The 20,526-nt window shown below is 42.7% G+C and overlaps 1 protein-coding gene across 6 annotated transcripts; it reads right to left on the bottom strand.

The window, feature by feature from the left end:
- Positions 1-607: 607 nt before the first annotated feature.
- Positions 608-20,493, bottom strand: LOC142152455 (SAYSvFN domain-containing protein 1-like). Of its 6 annotated transcripts, none has more exons than XM_075209122.1 (4): positions 20,363-20,493; positions 19,480-19,619; positions 12,031-12,300; positions 608-10,425 (listed from the first exon to the last, which is right to left on the bottom strand). In XM_075209122.1, the coding sequence occupies exons 3-4, from the start codon at positions 12,244-12,246 to the stop codon at positions 10,090-10,092; spliced, it is 552 nt and encodes a 183-aa protein (XP_075065223.1). In that variant the 5' UTR covers positions 12,247-12,300; positions 19,480-19,619; positions 20,363-20,493; the 3' UTR covers positions 608-10,089. The 6 variants fall into 6 exon arrangements, with proteins under 6 accessions (XP_075065223.1, XP_075065221.1, XP_075065222.1 ...); XM_075209120.1 differs by having other exon boundaries at positions 19,496-19,619; XM_075209121.1 differs by having other exon boundaries at positions 19,496-19,619; positions 20,380-20,493.
- Between the last annotated feature and the right edge of the window lie 33 nt (positions 20,494-20,526).

The following is a 20,526-nucleotide window of genomic DNA, read 5'->3' as shown; positions in this document are numbered from 1 at the left end:
ACAGGCCCCATGGCTGGGTGAGAGGTCTACCTTCTCTGTCAAAGCCCCGTACATCAATAGTGGGGCTACAAACAATTTCTCACCCTCTACGTCAGCGTTTCTCAACCTGTGGATCGCGACCCCTTTGGGGGTCCAACGACCGTTTCACAGAGGTCGCCTAAGACCATCGGAAAACACATATTTACGATGGTCTTAGGAACCGAGACACCGCTCCTCTATCCGTCTCCAGACGGGTCCACCCACATACAGATACGCCCACATACGAGTACCCGGCGTGATGACATCATCGCACCAACCCCATCACATACACCCCATACAAATACAGGGGTATGTGACAGGATTGGCGCCATAATGTACTTATGCGGACCAGTCACACATGTGCAGAGAGCAGCTGCTGTGTAGAGAGCAGCAGTATTGGAGGTAAAACGACACTTCATGAATTATAATTACTGGGTAAATGTAAACTCATCAACTACTGCAAATAAAATATCTGTTCCATGGGAACTTAATCTGGATGCTGATTGGTCTTTTTATACTCAGCTGTGGTGGATGTGAATACTGCCCCCTAGTGATAGTAACAGGTATGTAAAAAAACCAACACAAAGAATGGTAAATCATAGGAAACTTTAATGAACTGTATTAACTGAACTATGGCATGTATCATCTTTTGTATTGTTAAAGCTATTGTTATATATTATTTTCATTAGCAAACCATCCCATGACAATGGATCGTGTAGAGAAGAACGTTAAGAAAAGAAAATATAGTGAGGATTTTTTTACAGTATGGTTTTACCTCAATAATTACAGTAGGAATTGAGAAACTGCAATGTGTTATTTGTTGTGAAGGTCTATCAGCCGAATCTATGAAGCCGAACAAACTAAAACGCCATTTTGGTAGCAAGCATCCGAGCTTTGCCGGCAAGGATACCAATGATTTTATTTTTATTATTATTATATTTTATTTTTACGCATACTGTCGCAAAATGTAGCAATGTAGTTTACTGTTGTTATATTAAGACTGTTACCCATACTACACCATGCTTCAAGACAAAGTTTCATTTATTTGTAATTAGAAATAAATATTTCACAATATATAATTACATATTGTTTTTGTGATTAATCCCTATGCTTCAATTATGTTCAATTTGTAACAATGAAAATACATCCTGCATATCAGATATTTACATTACGATTCATAACAGTCGCAAAATTACAGTTATGAAGTCGAAACGAAAATAATTTTATGGTTGGGGATCACCACAACATGAGGAACTGTATTATAGGGTCGCTGCATTAGGAAGTTGAGAACCATTGCTCTACGGCTTACTGCCATTACCTGATCAGTTCATGGTTGTTGTTATAGTGATCGCAAGGAAGTATGTGACTGATCAACAGTGTAGGCGGCTTTCTATTGGTTACAATAACAGCAGCTCTGGACTGATCAATAGGAGGAGCTTCAGTGAGCCGGAGGAGGTGAGAAATTGTTTGCCTCATATACATACACAAGTTTGCTTATGGGCCTAAAAATGTCCAGTAAAGCCCTTGTACATACCATATTAGTCTATTATCCCATCAGTTTTGTTAGACATTGTTTTAATTGCCTCTTACTATCAGAAGTAATGTGACAGATGTTAATATGGAATAGACATAAATACCTAAAACCGCCAAGTCCTGTGTAAGCAGATTGCAGCTGCTCAGTGGAAAGCTTTGGAGAACTGTTACATTTTTCAGAGTTTCTGCAAACAGTTTCAGGTTTCCTCCAATACACTTGTTCCAGGAAAGATCCAGCTTTTGCAGGTCCGTTAGATACCGTGAGGCTTCAGCTGAGGATACATTGATTAGTTATTTGTAGTGTAAAAAGTAGAGATGGGCGGGCTCGGTTCCCCGAGATCCGAATCCATCTGAATTTTGCCTATCCGAGTACCGAGCCGAGCACGCTCGATACTCTCCCGCCCATTCGGAATCGAAATCGAGGCAAAACGTCATTGTGACGTATTCGCATTTCTAAGCTCGGTTGTCGCGAGATTTGAAAAGCATAAATACCAACCTCCACAGCAATCCATCGCCATTTGACAGAGGGAGAGAGCAGGGTTAGGTCACAGGCTATATCAGCGCAGGGACAGAGCAATAATTGGACACATTATTGTTTCTATTCTATACAATTCTAATATTAATAACAATTGTTACAGCCGTAAGAGGAGGATAGAGGAGGGTTTTTTTTTCAATTTCTTTTGGGGTGTCCCATACTCCCCAGTGTTTTACAGTAATTTTTCTGGCTGTCAAAAAGTCATATTTGTCAGCAGTATCTTAAAAAAATATTTTGCACTACAAGTGCTTTTGGGGTGTCCCCTATTCCCCAGTGTTTTACAGTAATTTTTCTGTCTGTCAAAAGTCATATTTGTCAGCAGTATCTAAAAAACAATATTTAGCACTCCAAGTGCTTTTGGGGTGTCCCATATTCCCCAGTGTTTTACAGTAATTTTTCTGGCTGTTAAAAGTCATATTTGTCAGCAGTATCTAAAACAATATTTAGCGCTACAAGTCCTTTTGGGGTCTCCCATATTCCCCAGTGGGAAACACAAATTCTTTGGCTGTCAAAAGTCATATTTGTCAGTAGTATCTATCTAATACAATTTTGGCACTACAAGATTCAAAGCAGTCCACATATGAGCAGAATCAGCAACCCGGTTCTGTCACCAGTCCTGATGGTAGTGTTCCCAGTACGTCATCTGGGAAAGGCGATGTCAAAGTACATAATCTTTTTAAATCAGTGGCAAAGAAAGAATGAGGCCTTCGCCTTCCTCTATTAGTGGCAGATCCAAAAATGTTACCGAGCCTTCTTCTTGTACGGTCACTCGTGACCAAGCAAGACCAAGTAATTTGGAGTCTAAAAGTGGTGCACAACTACTGTTACGCGTCAAAGTCGAGCTGCAAGAAAACAATAAGGCATTAGAGGTTAATGTATGCTCTGAATCAGAAATGACAACAATCCCTGTGGAGAGTCCATCCAACAGTGGTATGTCTAATCGTGAGCATTCTGTTAGTGTACCCATAAAGAAGGGCCCTTTCAGCAGTTCTGCTGATGTGTGCCTGAACAGCCGGTGATACACAAATTGAGGATGCCACTTTAGAATTAGAGGAGGATGAGGGGGAGATTTGTGTAGGCGACGAGGGCGCTAATGAGGATGTTGATGAGGATGAGGTTGTTTGTGTAAGTCCTGCACCAGTGGCAGCAGTTCTGGCACGTGACAAGAAAAAGGCCATTGTCATGCCTGGGCATAAAACAAAAAAAAATCCACTTCTTATGTGTGGAATTATTTCTACTCCAATTCCAGACAACAATTGTATAGCCATTTGTAGTGTATGTCAAGCCACAGTCAGTCGAGGGGGGGAACTTAACCATCCTGGAACCTCGTCTATGTTACGCCATTTGACGAGAGTTCATGGCAAAGTGTTGGGAAAAGCTGAAAGTTCTTCCAAAAAAATTACAAGCACTCCATCATCAGCTAGGACCCTCCGGTCACCGACATCCCGACGGCTACAAAATACACCCACAACACCATCCTCATCAATATCCTCAGTAGCGCTCGGAGTTAGCCCTGCATCCCATTTATTAAGGCTGGATGACTCCTGCACTATTATTGATTTCTCTGAAGAAAGCGTTAGTCCCACTGCTGCTGCTGTTGCTGCAAGACAACCTTCCGCTGAGCTAGACGGAGAGCCACGGGAACTGCCGCTGAAGGGAGTAGGGCGGAGACCCGAATCGGAGCCAGCTAGTAAAGAAAATCCTTTAAAGATTCCTGAGTGGGACGTGTGAAATTCTAGGAATTTACACCAACCGAATATAGTTTCTAGCCCAAAGAAACAGTTGAGGAAGAAGCTCTATGGCTGTATTTGAGGTAGCAACCATTTCCCTGCAAGGACTCTCTGGCCGTAAATGTTGGGCGTCCGACGCCACAGCGTCAAACTAGATGATGAAAATCAAAAAAAGGCCGAACTACGAGATGAGGCCGCTCTGTAAACGGAAAAAGAGGGACGTCAACGCTAGTCCCCGAAACCAGGAGAACACTACTTTGCGAGACATACGGCGGACCACTAGACTAGCTGGGATGCGCCCCCTCCTAGAAACTCTTGAACACCCACGAGGAAATGGTACCTGTAAATAACATGTACACCCCCTTAGTTCTAGGGAGACCCGACTTGGCTATGGACAAATCCACTTGAGGGTCATTAGATTGAGAGCCGACAGAGAAAACAGGTTAACATGTGAAAAGAACCTGGGCTCCCTCTCAGAGAGCCCTATGACCTAATCAGGAGGGCACAAAGGTATTACCCTGGAGTGACCCACTTTACCTGGTAAATGACTGATTGCTAAGGCATTTGGCCCTCAATAATAATACGTTGGACTAGCTTGGCCCATAGTATGGCACAAGGCACACCCCTCCGACCATACACAGGTCGACCCCTATCCTGCAATTAGGATATGGGTATTCCATAAGTGCTACAAATATGCGACAGCCCTGCATGATGAGACCGAATCTCTACAGGTTTTCTGACCCCCTGTACAAGAAGGACAACTGACCCACTCAAAAATCATTGTGGCTAAGCACCACCCGAAAGGTAAACTAGTGAATCAGGGCAGAGGGATGCTATGCACGTCCAAAACAAGGAAAGCAGCTTCCCTTGATGAGAATCTCCCTGTTGAGACATGGGAGATGTTCCGAATGAGGAGAGGCAATGATTCAACGAGAGCCTTGGTATCCTATTTTGCAAAACATAAACTCATGTTACTGAAAGGAAATTCTGCCAGGAGCATTTTGGAACTGTGTAGAAGAGAGCTGTTCTTCGGTAGGAAGATACTGAGTGTTCCAATCTAGAAGATAAGGCATAAGCTAACACTTCTAGTGTGGTAGAATAACCGAAGACCTGGGTAGGTTCAAAGTGACCACCTGTAAACTCAATAATGCAGCCCTGCTGCTTGCTGAGAGGTGGCAAAAATAATATGCTGGCAGAAAACGTCTAGCTGTAAGGTATGCGTTGGTTGAAATAACTTCCCCCTTCGGGGGATGTCGCCAGACCCAAGGGTGTTTACCTGACTGCCACTGTACATGAACTATAAGCACCCGTGTAAGGCTAGGCCTGACTCGGAATGCGGCACCCTGACCTCAGATCAACAGAGCGGATGAACGGATTGAGCACGTAAACGTCATGGCCTGGTGTCGCTGACATAAAAAGAAGAAAGCACACCTACCGCCAGAAGCCTTTGGATACTCGTTTGTAATAGTGCAAACTGAGAGTTCCGTTATTGGAACATAGTCCTATGAGCATGTGGCTAACTAATCATATCATAGCTAGATGGCTTTTTGAATACCAGCTATGACTCTGCTGGGTGAATAAAGGCTAGAGAACTTCCTCTGTCAGAGAGCTTCTAGATAAAAACCCTTTTCCAGCTCCTGCTCTGTGTAGGAGAACTACTTCTGTCAGCTCCCGACCGGAGATAGCAGAATAATAGAACTGAAAAGCCACAGGGTTGTCATCCGCAGGGATTACTTCCCCTATATTCACTCAGGCGGGAGAGGGAGATGAAAATCTAGCCAGCCTATAACTGTTTACCTGGTGTTTTTGTCAAAAGACAGACACCAGGGCTAATATATGAGGAAAAACATTTTCTCAAGCAGGGTGTCACTAAGGCTTAGGGTGCAAATTGAAATATAGACTGGCGATTTGCAAAAGCTAACACTATGTAAAGTTTAAGCTGGGATTATCCACCTCATGAGTGTAATCAGAAGGAATAATGTTCTTGTTAGTAAAACAAAATCGAGATAGACATCCTTCAGTGAGGAATGAACTACATCCTTATTCTGACTGTGACAACAGTGAAAGATAAAATTCTGCCCATCTGTGGAAGATGGTGAACAACAGCGTCTTTGTCCAGGTGGTTCTGTACTTAAATAGCGGAATGTCGCTTCTGTGTTAGCGGACAGATATAAGCAGTGTGGGGGCTTAACCAGCACAGTGCAACATGTGTAGAAGCATGAAAAAGGGTATACTCACGTACCATTTCGGACTCTGAAATCACCTTAATGAATTCGGCCACCAGAAGCGACAGTGATTTAGACCAGACCTGTTTCTGCAAAACTGCTGACACCGAAATGGAAGTACCCTGTTTGTAGACCTCAGCCCCGCAGTCTGTGCCGAGACATTCGGGCTAGGCTGTGAAAAGGATAATTTAGAAATTACATTTCGCACGTATATAATGCCACTCCTACTTCCCAGTGGATCTGTCTGAAAACATAAGGAAATAGGCCAGGTGACAGGAAATAAGTTTGTATAATAATTATTTTGAACACATATATACATATAGATATATATAAAGATATATATATATATCTGCCTGAAAAGCAAAATATGTCACAGGATGATAGGAAACTACCAATATTGTATAATAGATAATCCTCTGATATATACATCAGTCACCGGACCCCGAAACAAAAGTCCTGACTGTGTGGCAAACAGGCTGACAATCGTTTAAAAAGAGAATTTAAAACGATACAACATTACCAGGTGAAGAGAGGCAGATTTGGCAACGGCATGCACGGAATGTGTGTGCTCCAGAGTGCTAAGATGGCCATCATCCGCGCCTTAGGAAGCTGATGGGGAGAGAGGGGGGGAGGTGTACTCCCCTCCATTAACATGGCCGCCTCTGATCACCGCCGCTCAGCCCATATCTTTAATATGGCTGTAGCCGGTGAAAGTGAGAACCGCCACGCTGCCATGCCCACGGTGCGTGCGGTCTCACTGACAACTCATCGCCTCCAGAGAGAGTGATCGTTGTTCTTCTCCCCCGCTGCTCGTTGTCTAGGGCTGGAGGAGGGGGGGGGGAGGCTGCCGGCAAGTCTGAGGGCGGAGAGGAGAGGCTGATACAGCTTCACTCCCGCCCGCCCTGTCTAAATGTGGCTGCGGCCGTCTATATGGCCGAATATACAAAAAATATGTGCCCCAAATGAAAGCTGCCTTTAAAGGCATACTTAAAACAAAAAAAACATGGCCCATTTGCTCGTTTTTTCTAGGGGAAGACTGCCAGCAGAGATGCGAGGGAAGCGAGCTGAAGAGCTGCTTACCTGCGTTGGAACTCAGAGTGAAGGAATCACCGGGACTATTCACTCCTCTGGGTCTTTGCATCGAGTCCAGCGCTTGATCTGAAAGGGAAAGAAAATAAAAACATGAAAACCTAATGCTAAACCAAGTATAGGCAGGAGCCTATACAGAAGTGACCTATCTCCTGAAGGCACTTACAACAACTGAAGTATCAGCTACAGAGGAGGGGCATAGTGGGGGAGGAGTCAGGGGAACAAACAAGTTTTATAAGTGCCTAACTCCAGTCTCACCTACTATACCCCAATGTATCGCAGTGTTCCCCAGTGGTAGGACAGAAAAATTAAATTTTCCAAAGCGAAGCAGGGAAGACGCAGGGGGCAGACCAGAACAGTTTAACATCTGGGCTGGTTTGAAAGATTTTTCAAAAAAATGTGTGACCTTGCCCATAACTCCATCCAATCCAAGTATTAACATGCAAAGGATGGTGGAGGATTATTTTCAAGAGGTAATTGATATGGAAATGTCAGACAGTCCCTTTCCTTACTGGGAAGAAAAGCAGGCCATTTGGAAACCCATGTACAAACTTGCTTTGCAATACCTAAGCTGCCCACCCTCCAGTGTGTACTCTGAAAGAGTATTCAGCACAGCCGGGAACCTAGTCAGTGATCACCGTAGAAGGTTACTTCCCAAAAATGTGGAAAATATGATGTTCATCAAAATGAACTACATCTTCCACGAGGAAGGCCTTTACCATCAAAGCACTGACAGTTCTCTAATGGCGGATTCAAGCGGTGATGAATTAATAGTCTGTGATGATGATGTACACACTGATGAGGGTGAGGATGAAGCTGAAGATGATGACGATAACATCTTTTTAAAACTTTCTATATAAGTGTAGGGTGCAATCTACCCCCAAATAGGAAAGGGACTTAGGGCATTTCTATATCATGTACAGTCTTGAAAGGCTGCTGTTTTGTCAATTTCACGATAAGGGTAGGGTGTCATACACAGACTGACCCCAAACTGGCTTTGTCCATTTCAATTTATATTGTACAGTGTATAACGGCTGAATTGTTTTCTATTTTACTACAAGTGGAGGGGAGCGGATACAGACAGAAACCAAACTGCCTTTGCCCATTTCTTTATATATTTAACTATAAGTGGAAGGTGTACTATACACCCAAAGACGATGGCTGCATTGCCAATAGGCTAAGATGGAGAGGAAGACAATCAGGTTTGTGTGTAGAATTAAGGACGGCCTACCAGGGATTAAACTGTTTTTTTCCTAATTTATTAGCTTTAGAATTACCTTCCTTATCCAAGAAACAGGTTAATTAGGTTAATTTAGGCCAAAAAAAATATTTTTAAACAAAATTGCAAAACAAAACCAAAACACGCAAGGGTGGTTTTGCCAAAACCAAAACCCGAAGGTAATCCAGATCCAAAACACGAGGGTCAGCGACTATCTCTACCTTAAACCTTGCTTGATCCCTTATTCTTTATAAGGATATTCTTATGTCTATGTTTAAATGCTCTACTGTATTATCCTCTACCACCTCTGATGGAGGCTATTCCACTGATCCACTACCCTTTCTGTGAAGTAGTTTTTCCTCACATTTCCTTTGAACCTACTTCCCTCCAGTGTCAGTGCATGTCCTCTGTTCTAATACTTCTCTTCCCTCCTGCACCTTGTTATAACCCTTGATATATGTGAAAGTTTTTATCATGTCCTCCGTTCCCTTCTCTGCTCCAAACTATACATATTAAGATATTTTAGTCTTTACGGGTAAGTTGTGCGCTGTAGGCCATGCACCATTTTAGGTGCCTTTTACTTTGCGGTTTGGTTTTTGAGCGTTAATTTAAAAAAAAAAAAAAAAAAGCAACAGTACTTTTTGTTATTTTTGTTACCTAAATCGCTCCAATTTTTGCTTATTAAATATCCACTCAATTTTTATATAAATTCATATCCTCCACTTAAGAGTTGCAAAGATTGTTATTCATTATTCTACTGACCTGGGGCTCATACACGCAGGCGATACATTAAGTCCAACGTTGTTAAATCCTGTTAAAGTCACTTTAACGCCGATAGTCCAAAAATGTGTCCACTTGGCAGCAAATCCAGCATTACCTGCAGCATTTATGATGAGATCTTAGTGCACTATGAAGCTTTAAATACTGTAAAAGTAAAGAAAAGGCACAAGGTTTTGTCTTTGCTTTTAACAGGCATTATTATGTAAAGGGCCTTAGGGATGAATACTACATTTAAACTTATATGATTTTTAAAATATAATTTTGGAGCTACCTGGTAACAAAGATTTTTATTTAGATATCATATAGTACTGAAAGCAGAAGTATTTTGTAGGTATAACATTTTAGTGTTTAATCTCTGTATTTCCTTCCCCTTATTATCTATGTAGATTCTGAGATCCTACAACACAAACTTGTTACAGCTCCACATAGAAGATTATGGGAGAAATTAGCTGTAAACCCTTAGTATTGTCTCCAAGTCCTTCTGCTCCCTCCATGTCCCTGCCCTGACTACATGGAATAAAGTATCTTTGCCACTGATTAATGAGAAGATAGTATGTGCACATGGCTGACGGCGGCTCGGAGTGATGCGCTTACAGATTTATGATTCCAGCACAGTATTTACTGCATCCGTCAAAGAACCCAGCTTAATCCTTCAGGAACCTCACTGATAACGACCCATCACAAGTCTGTCTTCAGATGGAGCAAATTACACCTAATGTCATATTACAGATATATATAGACTTGGCTTAATGGTTTATGAGAATTCACCTTTATGAGCTGAAGGCGGCAATGTTACAAAACATTAGATTGAGCACTGATGTGTATATATGAATAGTGTTTTTTTTTTTTCTTTGTAAAAATAGCACAATAAGGTATATTACACAGCTTGGAGGTCAGCAAGGTTTTAGTTGTTATGCTGGGGCAGATAATCTCTCACTACAGAACATACATTGGGCGTTGCTATATTCCAGCCAAGGAACCGTACTGCAGTTCCCTCTCAAACTGCTCTGCGGTTAACGTCCCCTGAATGGACTCACACCCAGGGTTAAAGACAGAGTAAGCGCTCTTCTCTCCTTTCTGTCTCTGACTGGGCCCACGAGTCCCTTCATACAGCCAATAAAACATGGAAAGAATAAAATAAGCCAGTCCAAACTCAAGTTCCACGAATAGCCCGAGCAGTACAAGCCACAGGAGGAACTTTAGCAGAAGGGTGATTCTGCGGACAGAGCGGTCAGAGGGTTGGTCCTCGTTGTCTGCCTGGACTTCTTCTGGGAGGAATAAGGTTCTAGCCAATGCCTAGAAAAGAAATAATTACATTTAGGATAAGACGCCTGTCACCTCTTGTATAAAACATCACATATGTGGAATTGGGGTCTAGAAGTTCACAGATTGCATAGAACATTGATGTAAGTTTGTTTTCCTCTATCAGTACGAACACATTTTCTTTTTTAAGTCTGTGACAGAAATGTGATAAATTCTTTATAGATTTATACACTTCTTTATCAGCTAAAGGATGAGATATACACAAATGCACGCACAGTAAGAAGAGTACAGCCATGCTATTTGTTGATGTGCCCGGATATTTATTGGAGAGACGCTAACGGCAAACAAACTCATTACTCCTGGCGGAGCTCCAACTCCGCAATACCCGGGTATGTACAACAGGAGGTAGTGTTTCCATATTTAGTCCAAGGATCATTTCCAATGTGAGAAAATGTGGCTATGTGGCTCGTACATACAGCATTCCCACTGTCAGAGCCTACGACACTTTGCGGACCATTTGCTGGACTGCAGTCCAGCATAGTAATACGCATATATAGGCAAAAATATAACTGTCATTTAAAGGTTCTGTCTTTGTACGTCTAGAACCATCAGCTAATTTCAATTTTGCATTTTTACTACTAAAATACATCTTGCTGGCGCTTCATTAATGATATAAATAACTAATGACATTAAGGGAACATTGGGCTGTCTTTACATAAATGTTACTTTTGTACATTTTAATGTTTTTATTGTCAAGACTGTGCCTGTAACATTTCCCATACAAACTGCAAATGCACCTTGGAAAAGCAAATATATTGAAGGTTTTCAGGCAACACCGATGTGTAAAATGAAATTATTTTGAGGGAATACAATGGTTTTGCAGTCACTACACTTAAACCAGACCATCCCCTAAATGTGCTGTGTCCATACCCTTGATGCTTAATGTAAAGATATGTAATATAAGGTATGTTACTGTATCTCACCGGCATCTGATAAGGAATCCCCTGATTCACACTACCATCATGAACAAGGTTTGGTACCCACAATTCCCCCCATCTTGGATTTGCTAACTCATGCGTTTCCCTCATACAGTAATCATACAGGAGGAGACGTGTCATCACAACAGGGGAAGAAGGAATCAGATAGTTCATTCTCTCAGCAAGTGGGTTATAGATCTGTTAATTATTTGTACAGCAACTAACACTCTTGGTCCAAATAATCACATATTTGTCGGACGGCTGCCATACTGCTTGTTACATCAAAGGGGATTTCCACTGCACCTGGGTTGAGGGACAAGATGACAGTGTTAGCGGAGGAGCAGATGTCTGCACCAGCCGCTGGGAGAAGTTGGGCTGAAGGCCGTTCTTGGCAAGTTACAGAGTAGATGCGTCTAGTTTTGTGGAAAAGGGTGAAAAGGAGGAGATCTCATTCTGCACAGTGTAATTACTGAAATGAAAGGTGCAAATTCTTTGTAGTGCTCCTTGTGCTGCAGGTGGGAACGCAGCATTTAAACGTGCGTGTTGTGTTGTGTATTGCGTCTAGACATGATAGATACTGGGGATAGACATACTTAGGAGGAGTTTTGGGGTACTCATTTTCCTTCCAGGTGTAAGAATATAGTTGTGTTCCCCATCTTACCTCCGTCCTGGGATCCATTATCGGAGGTTGTGCAGCATCCTGTGTTTTCCACTTGCTATAAACACTCTGCATTTTCTCTTTTGCTGCCTGTGTAAAGGATTTCCAGCTCTGCTTGGTGACCGTTCTGCTCTCGCCGTCATCGCTTTTCCCATGTTCCTGAGGAGTCTGAGCTTTCCTCGCTCTGAATTCTGCCAGTCTTTGCTCCACTCGTTCCATGCAATAGGCAGATGCCAGGAACAGTCCAGTGGGGGCGTCTATCTAGTGCAGAAACTAAATAGAGCGCAATGTAAATACAAATTATACCACTAATACATGAACATACATGGAATATACAAGTAAACACACAGTAAGGGATATATTTTGACAAGAAAAGAATTGGAATACATTGGTTCCTTTAGTAATGTAGGTCGGTGGTGACAGAAACACTGATAAAACGGGAATACAGACATAAGAATCACGTGATGGAGTAAAGGTTTGATGACCATTGTTCAGATATTTCAATCCCTGCACTTTCTCACTTGACCTCAAATTTTTAAATATGACCATTAAATGTAATAATCCCACAATTCTCCCTCATTCTGCCCACTTCTTAGTGAAGTAGGCCGGATGGGAGCCTCAATGACGCCATTTGCTGTGAATCGCGTCATTTTGGCCCCGCCCAGCGACAAAATAGCGTAGGCCAGAATGCTGCGATTGACCGTACATCCTCCCTCCCACCACGCCCCCTGTCCGGGAGTATCCTCAGAATATTAATTATATTGCAGACGGCATAAAGTGGTTGTCAATATATTTATGTTTGTATTGATAATAAAGTGTATATTTTCACTGCGTTGGTACTTTAATATTTAAAAGTTTGCCCATCCTCATCACTGTGTTTTGCCTTTGACAAGTCAGGGACATGCACTATTCCCTGCAGTTTGGAGGCTGGTCCAATCCTTAATAATAAGGATTAATAATTAATTAATAATCCTTAATTAATAAGCAACAGGAACTGCGGTCTGGGCAATTTTATCAAGCTCCGAAAAGCTTCTCTCATAGTTGCCTTCTCTCCCAGAATGTCCAGGAGACAATAGGATTTAATAACAGGTTGAACCCAACCAAGCTCACATTTTATGACCAAATTATGCAGAAATCCAGATAACTCCAAAGGGTTCACATACTTGTTCTTGCCGCTGTATAATACACATACAAGTATGATACATATAATTCCTGTCCCATTATAATCTATGAACTACAGGATAAAATAAACTAACAGTGAGTGGAATAGGAAATTGGGGCAATTTTTACTGGTTTGGGGGGGAACCCAAAAACAGGCAAGTTCCCCGCTCCCATCCCAACATACACACACCCTAAACATGGAAGGAGTCTCACCAAGTCTAAAATAGCTGATAATAGAGAACAATAGCTTTCACTGAGATGCAAATGTAAATATGTCTTGAATGTGCATTTTCACACTAGAACAACTTGCCTAGTATGTTTATTGGGCCAATAATAATAATATTAATAATATTAATAATAATAATAATAATATTATAACTGAATAACTTGTCTTATCTAATTTAGCACTTTTACAAGAAATTGTCACCAACACTTATTATAGTGTTAAATTAGATTGTAAGCAGATCGGTCTAGGGATATCTTGTAATTTATCGTATTGTACAGATAAATGCTTGGATTTTTATGTTTTCCGCATAATGGGTATTCCATAACTTGGGAGCACCAGGCCTAAAACACATTCAACACAGAACAGGAGACGTTTTTACAAGAAGTCATAAACAATGTAGAGACAAAACAGAACAGTCGTTTATGGAGGATGCCAGATACCTTGAAACTAGAGATGTTCACTGACTCACGTGTTCTGGTTTTGGATCTGGATTAACTTCGTGTTTTGGTTTTGGCAAAACCGCCCCTGTGTGTTTTTTTTTTTTGGTTTGAATCCCTATGTTTTTCTAAAGTCCCAATTTTTTTTTGCTAAAATCACGTAATTTTGCTTTTTTCCCCTCCTACATTATTATTAACCTCAATAACACTAATTTCAAGTCATTTGCAGTCAATTTTGACCACCTCACAGGTCACAATATTATTTTCATACACTTTCAAACAAAGACTGCAGCGACCTGGCTGGATGCTAAGTCACAGAGCAATGACAGAAACACACAGCAGTTCCTACCACATCTATGAAACATTGCCACACAGCAGTGGCAGAAAAGAAAAGTGGTGCAAGATGGAATTGTCCTTGGATCATGAAACCAGTTATGGTTCATTTGATCGCTCCACCCATTCTTTGAATAACTGTGGCAATTCTACAGCTAATACGTGCCTCAGAACTGTCCACCAGGCAGCCTGAGCTTGCGTGTCTTAGGATGCAGGCGCCCGTCCCTGTGCAGAAGCGAAAGCACAGGGACGGCGCCTGACCTTCCTTTTTTCTGCAGATGACTTTGCCTGGATTTTGCCTGTTTCCGACTTAAAAACACTATGCACTTTAACATAGGCTTTAGCAGATGACGTAGAGGGATTAATATCATCATAACTGGTGCCAGCAGCTGCTTGGTGCTCCTGGTCTTCTGTGTACTGCTGTGAATCCATTTTGATAACACAGTATTACTTCTATTTCAGCAATGACAATTAGCAATGGAACAATGGAAATCTCCTCTTTGTGTGTTACCTATATAACACAGCACAATGTGACTGTAGATTTAGAAGACCAAGTCTGCCAGCCCTATTATTTCTATTTCAGCAATGACAATTAGCAATGGAGCTCTCCTGAAAGTCACTGGAGGCTTTGAAGAACACTGCTACCCCTCCTCTTTCTTTTCTACCTATGATGCTGCCCAACTGCACTAGAGACTGCCAAGAACTGTGCTACCCCTTCTGTTTCACTCTGTGAAATGGCGCTGGATCGCCGTGGAGGACCGTACATAAAAAAATCGAAAGCTCGCGAGATCCGACGGCTGGGATCTGCCACGGTCGGGTGTGTTCGGTTCTCGGGGAACCGATCCTGAGCATCTCTACTTGAAACCTGGTATAACATCCCCCTTCCAGTATTATACAATACAATCTTTAACTTCCACCTTTCGCCAGTCATTCTGTGCTGTATTTCTAAACTCACCTTTCTAGTCTCTCTATGACTAACACTGGGACCGCACTGTGTGGTTGTGGTAGGTACTGGGAACATTACAGCCAAATTGTGCCACCGAAACGTGCAAAATTGCAAAACCAAATATGGAATATCCTACAAAAGTTTTGAAAATGTTGCCGGCCTCTACCCAGCCAGTACTTAGTAATGTTCTCCGCAGCCAGAGGTGTAAAATAAAATAACTTATTCAATAAAATCCAGGTAAGTAAAACATTTTATAACATCATACACAATACTAACCCTCCAGTGTAAGCTACTTAAAAGTACACAAATCTTTACAACCAGTTAGTCATAATAACTGTGCTCTAATGTCTGCATTTTACTGTGTTTGCATATATACAGTAATTGCAAAACTATATGGGCACTTTGTACAAATGTAAATGAAATGTGGCAGATTCCATGCCAGGGACTTCCTGGTATAATTACATTACTTTTTATTATTTTAAATATTTCTTAAATGCTAATTAACACATCCTCACAGGTGTTGCAATAAACTCCATAAGTACCAAACCAATAGTGGAATGTGCATGCACATCTAAATGTAATTATCTTTACATTATCTCCAGAAATGTGGAGTACTTGCTAACGCTCTCACGTATAATGCTGTCAAAAAAGATATAACCAATGTATCATTAAAGAGGACATTCACCTAAACAAGGACAATGACTCTGCCTGGACAATATATTTCTCTGAAGGTTGGGTTCCCCTTTAAAACCAAGCCCCCAATTTTTAGCATAGAGCAGGCTTGCTTAACTTATAACCAGACCCCCCCCCCCCTGCAGGTCTACCAGCCCCAGGCATCAGTACAGCTTTTGTCAGATAGCTCCTGGTTATTGAAAGGATCAAGTTTGTCGTTCCTAATGTCATTACGGCAATTTAACTGTAAGCGGCCATCACGAATACTAACAGTATATGGTGTTTACCTGATATTATAATCAGCAGCAACAGGGCATAGTGAGTCTATGTAATGATAAAGATCTGCTCAGTTGGACTATATGATCTGCCCGGGACTATATTACTTGCTGATCCTATATATTACATGCATGTCCTCTGGCTGTATGGTCCTGGGGCCGTTATTTCTTGGTAAGTATGGGTAACAATATAGGGTTATGGACAAGGAGGAGGGGTTACCCAAGGTAAAAGTTTACAGTATGTTTTAATTACCCAACAGAGTGTCTATTAGGATAATTTCTTGCCCCTGTTGATGGTGTCGCATTTGATTCACAGAAGTGGAAAAAGAATGTTTTCTGTAATGAATACTCTGCTTTTTCTCTCAAATTCTCATTTTACACATATTCGTAGAAATACTGTTGCAAATGTCCTTCCACCATATATCTTGTTCTCTGGAACGCAATCATGTGACCATCACTAGAAGCTAGATGAGATACATTCCAGTTCAGATAAGGAAGACGCCAGTCACAATTATCACAGACACAGACACATATACATATACACACACACACACACACACACACACACACACACACACACACACACGCGCGCGCACACAGACACACACACACAGTTCTTCCACAATATTAAAGCCACTGACATGTAAAGTGAATAACATTGATTACTCGCTACAATGACACCTGTCAGGGGCAGGGCTGCCAAGAGGAATTCAGGGCCCCGGTACAACAAATTCACGGGGGCCCTCTCATAGTCGAGTAACTTAAAAAAAAAACGCTTCCCCCCCCTCTCGGCGGCCCTGGGAGCAAGTATAAAGGAGCCTTGGTCACAGCACCTATAGTATGTTTGTTTTTTAATGTAGAATCATGTTTTCTTTTTTAGATATTTTTTATGTATGGTGATATGCATTAAAATATGTTTTTATTTTAAGAACCAATCCCTTATCTTTATTTGGGAGAGTGATTGTTAGCTAATCAATATTTATAGCTATTTCTTACAACGCTGTTCTTTTGTGTGTTTGAATTGTTTTATGTCTGGTGTTTTGTAGAGTATACTGAAAGGTAGACATCTATGTTAAAAGATAAAACAAGACCATTGAAAAGATGCTTTTAGCATAGCTATGTGTGTATTTCAGATTACTAAGTCATTATTTCACATCTCATTCTGAATGCAATACTCGAGATTCACATCATGTCAACTTCGTGCATAAGTGAAAATGCTTGTGTCATCCTTCAGGGGGCTTTTTTACTCTCTGCCTCTCTCCCCCCTTCTTTATAGCACTGTCCTTTTCTGCTTTCCTCCCCTTGTCTCTCTGTTTCTTTACTTACCTTTTGTTAGCTTCTTTCTTTTCTTTTCTTCTGTCTTCTCTTCATTCTTCTTGCTTAGTCCTCTCTGCTCCATTCCCACACTGACGGTCGGGCGCGACATGATGACGTCACACCCGACAGTCAGTGTGAATGGAGCAGAGAGGAGGAGGGACGCCAGCGCCGCGGTCACGTGAGTATATATTGTTATTTTATTCTTCCAGGTCCCCCCACCAACGAACAAGACGGGCAACCCCCGCCCCCCCGCGAAAAAAAGAAATATTGCAAGAATTTTTTTTTTAAAAAAAATAAAATAAATTAAAAACTAGTAGAGAAGGCCTGGCCGGGCCTGGGTAAAATGTACCCGCTCCCCCCCCTCTGGGCAGCCCTGGTCAGGGGTGGTAGATATTAGGCAGCAAGTGAACAGTCAGTTCTTGAGTTTGATGTGTTGGAAGCAGGAAAATTGGGCAGCGTAAGGATCTGAGCAACTTTGACAAGGGCCAATTTCTGATGGGTAGACGACTGTGTCAGAGCATCTCCAAATGACAGGTCTTGTGGGTGTTCCCGGTATGCAGTGGTTAGTACCTACCAAAGTGGTCCAAGGAAGAACAACTGGTGAATCGGCAACAGGGTTATAGGTGCCCAAGGCTCATTGATTCTCATGGGGAGCGAAGGCTAGCCCTTCTGGTGCAATCCCACAGAAAAGCTACAGTAGCCAAAGTTAATGCTGGCTATGATAGAAAGGTGTCAGAACACACAGTGCGTCGCAGCTTGCTGCGTAGCCCCAGACCGGTCAGAGTGCCCATCCTGACCTCTGACCACTGCGGAAAGCGCCTACAATGGGCACGTGAGCACCACAATTGGACCATGGAGCAATGGAAGAAGGTGGCCTGGTCTGATGAATCCCGCTTTCTTTTACATCATGTGTACGTTCGGGTGCATGCACCACGTTTAACTTGGAAAAGAATAGCACCAGGACGCACTATGGAAAACAGACAAGCGATGGAGGCAGAATGATGCTCTGGGTAACGCGAAGGTGAATGACTGTCTGCATTGTCTTTAGTGAGGACACCCCCCTGGGGTGCCGAGGCTCTGTCACAGGGGTGCCGAGGCGCTGTCACAGGGGTGCCGAGGCGCTGTCACAGGGGTGCCGAGGCTCTGTCACAGGGGTGCCGAGGCGCTGTCACAGGGGTGCCGAGGCTCTGTCACAGGGGTGCCGAGGCTCTGTCACAGGGGTGCCGAGGCTCTGTCACAGGGGTGCCGAGGCGCTGTCACAGGGGTGCCGAGGCTCTGTCACAGGGGTGCCGAGGCTCTGTCACAGGGGTGCCGAGGCTCTGTCACAGGGGTGCCGAGGCGCTGTCACAGGGGTGCCGAGGCTCTGTCACAGGGGTGCCGAGGCTCTGTCACAGGGGTGCCGAGGCGCTGTCACAGGGGTGCCGGAGCCGCCCTTGTAAAGGAAGAAGGGAAAAAAAAAAAAAGAAGAACTTACCAATCCAGCGCCGGATCATCCTCACTGTTCTCACTGACTGCCGGGCGTGACGGCATCACGTCCAACAGTGTCAGTGAGGAGCAGCAGAGAGGACATCAGGACAGGAGACAGCAGAAAATGAGGAAAGTAAGTAAAGGAACGGAGAGGGAAGGGGGAGAGAGTGAGATGCTGAAGGGGGAGGGGCAGAGTGAGATGCTGCTGAGGGGGGGGCAGTGATTTGATGAAGAGGCACAATATGATGGTGAAGGGGCCTAAATACATCTTACGTTATTTTGACCCAATTACTTAAAAAACGGGACTACCCGGTAATTATTTTGGCTTACAGGTGCCTTGGAAAAATTATGGTGATCCTAAGGGTGCCAAAAGTTTGGGAACCACTGTTATACACTCATTTAATATTAAGTATTAGTGCAACAGATATAAACTTTGTTTATCAAATATAGTAATAAAAACAATGTATGTGTGCATAGAAAATCTTCATAAGACTAAAAAAATCGCAATATAATAAATTGATGATGGTCCGGATATAATCCTTTTAGTGTTCATATAACTTAGTGTCCAACAATATGAAAGTAATATTCAGTTCTAAAGTTTAAATAGTGTTTCTGTACCTTTCGGTACACTCACATGTATCTTGTGGGGGCTGCAGCCTCCTCTGACGTTTTTGATGTGATTCTGGATCTTCCGTGGAAAAGCTTCTGTCTTCCCTCCCTGGAAGGGATGTCCTGGGCCAGGGTGCAGGATCTTGTCACTGAGGTTTCACAAACAAATGTGATCCTTGTAATTGAACAGCTGCTGTCTGAGCACAAATTGCCAGAACACATACGTGCTTAAACTTATCCCTGAAAAAGCCCCTAATCTAGAGGAGTGAAATGCATTGGACTTTATGAGATCCTGAAAGATTACCTTACCGGATCTCCACCCGGCAATACAGACACTTTATACAATCTGGAGCACTACTGCAGATCGCTCCAGACTTCTACACATTTGTAGAACGGTATTAACTGATGGCAGTGGCCTCTATCAGCAGGATAATTCGTCCTGCCACACTGCAACCATTGTTCAGGTATGGTTTTGGGGAACATGACAAAGAGTTCAAGGTGCAGACTTGGCCTCCAAATTCCACAGATCTCAATCTGATCAAGAATCTGTGGGATGTGCTGGAAATACAAGATCCAGCCATGGGGGCCGCACCTCACAACTTACAAGACTTTCAGGATCTGCTGCTAACTTGGTGCCAGATACCACAGGACACCTTCAGAGGTCTTGTGCAGTTCATGCCCCAACAGGTCAGAGCAGTTTTGGTGGCACGAGGGGGACGTACACAATATTAGGTTGGTGGTTTTAACGTTGTGGCTGATTGGTCTATATAAATATATCTTAGTTTAACACTGAATTATCTGTGTCAATCGCCAACATTTACCATACACAACACATATACATAATATATATACTACACACAATAAATATATATATATATATATATATACACACACTGTGCTCATTCTCACCCCCAGGTCTGCACCTTCTCCCCCACAGACAGCTCCTCTCTGCTCCGCCTACTGTTAGCTTCAGGAAAAGGGTTTCTCGGTATAGTTATTTCAGCAGCCGCTGCCTGTGAATGACGTCATGCCGTAAACCACCTCCCCGCAGTGAGT

Source organism: Mixophyes fleayi, chromosome 4 (assembly GCF_038048845.1).
Source record: "Mixophyes fleayi isolate aMixFle1 chromosome 4, aMixFle1.hap1, whole genome shotgun sequence".
NCBI classification, from domain to species: domain Eukaryota; kingdom Metazoa; phylum Chordata; class Amphibia; order Anura; family Limnodynastidae; genus Mixophyes; species Mixophyes fleayi.
The sequence above is the reverse complement of the archived record's forward strand: the minus strand, read 5'-3'. Positions and strand labels throughout refer to the sequence as shown.

Excerpts from the sequence above, each read along its gene's own strand:
- LOC142152455 (XM_075209122.1), bottom strand. The coding sequence starts at position 12,246 with ATGGAACGAGTGGAGCAAAGACTGGCAGAATTCAGAGCGAGGAAAGCT. Across the intron at positions 10,426-12,030 it reads TAATGGATCCCAGGACGGAG|GCATTGGCTAGAACCTTATT; the intron begins GTAAGATGGGGA and ends TTTCTTTTCTAG.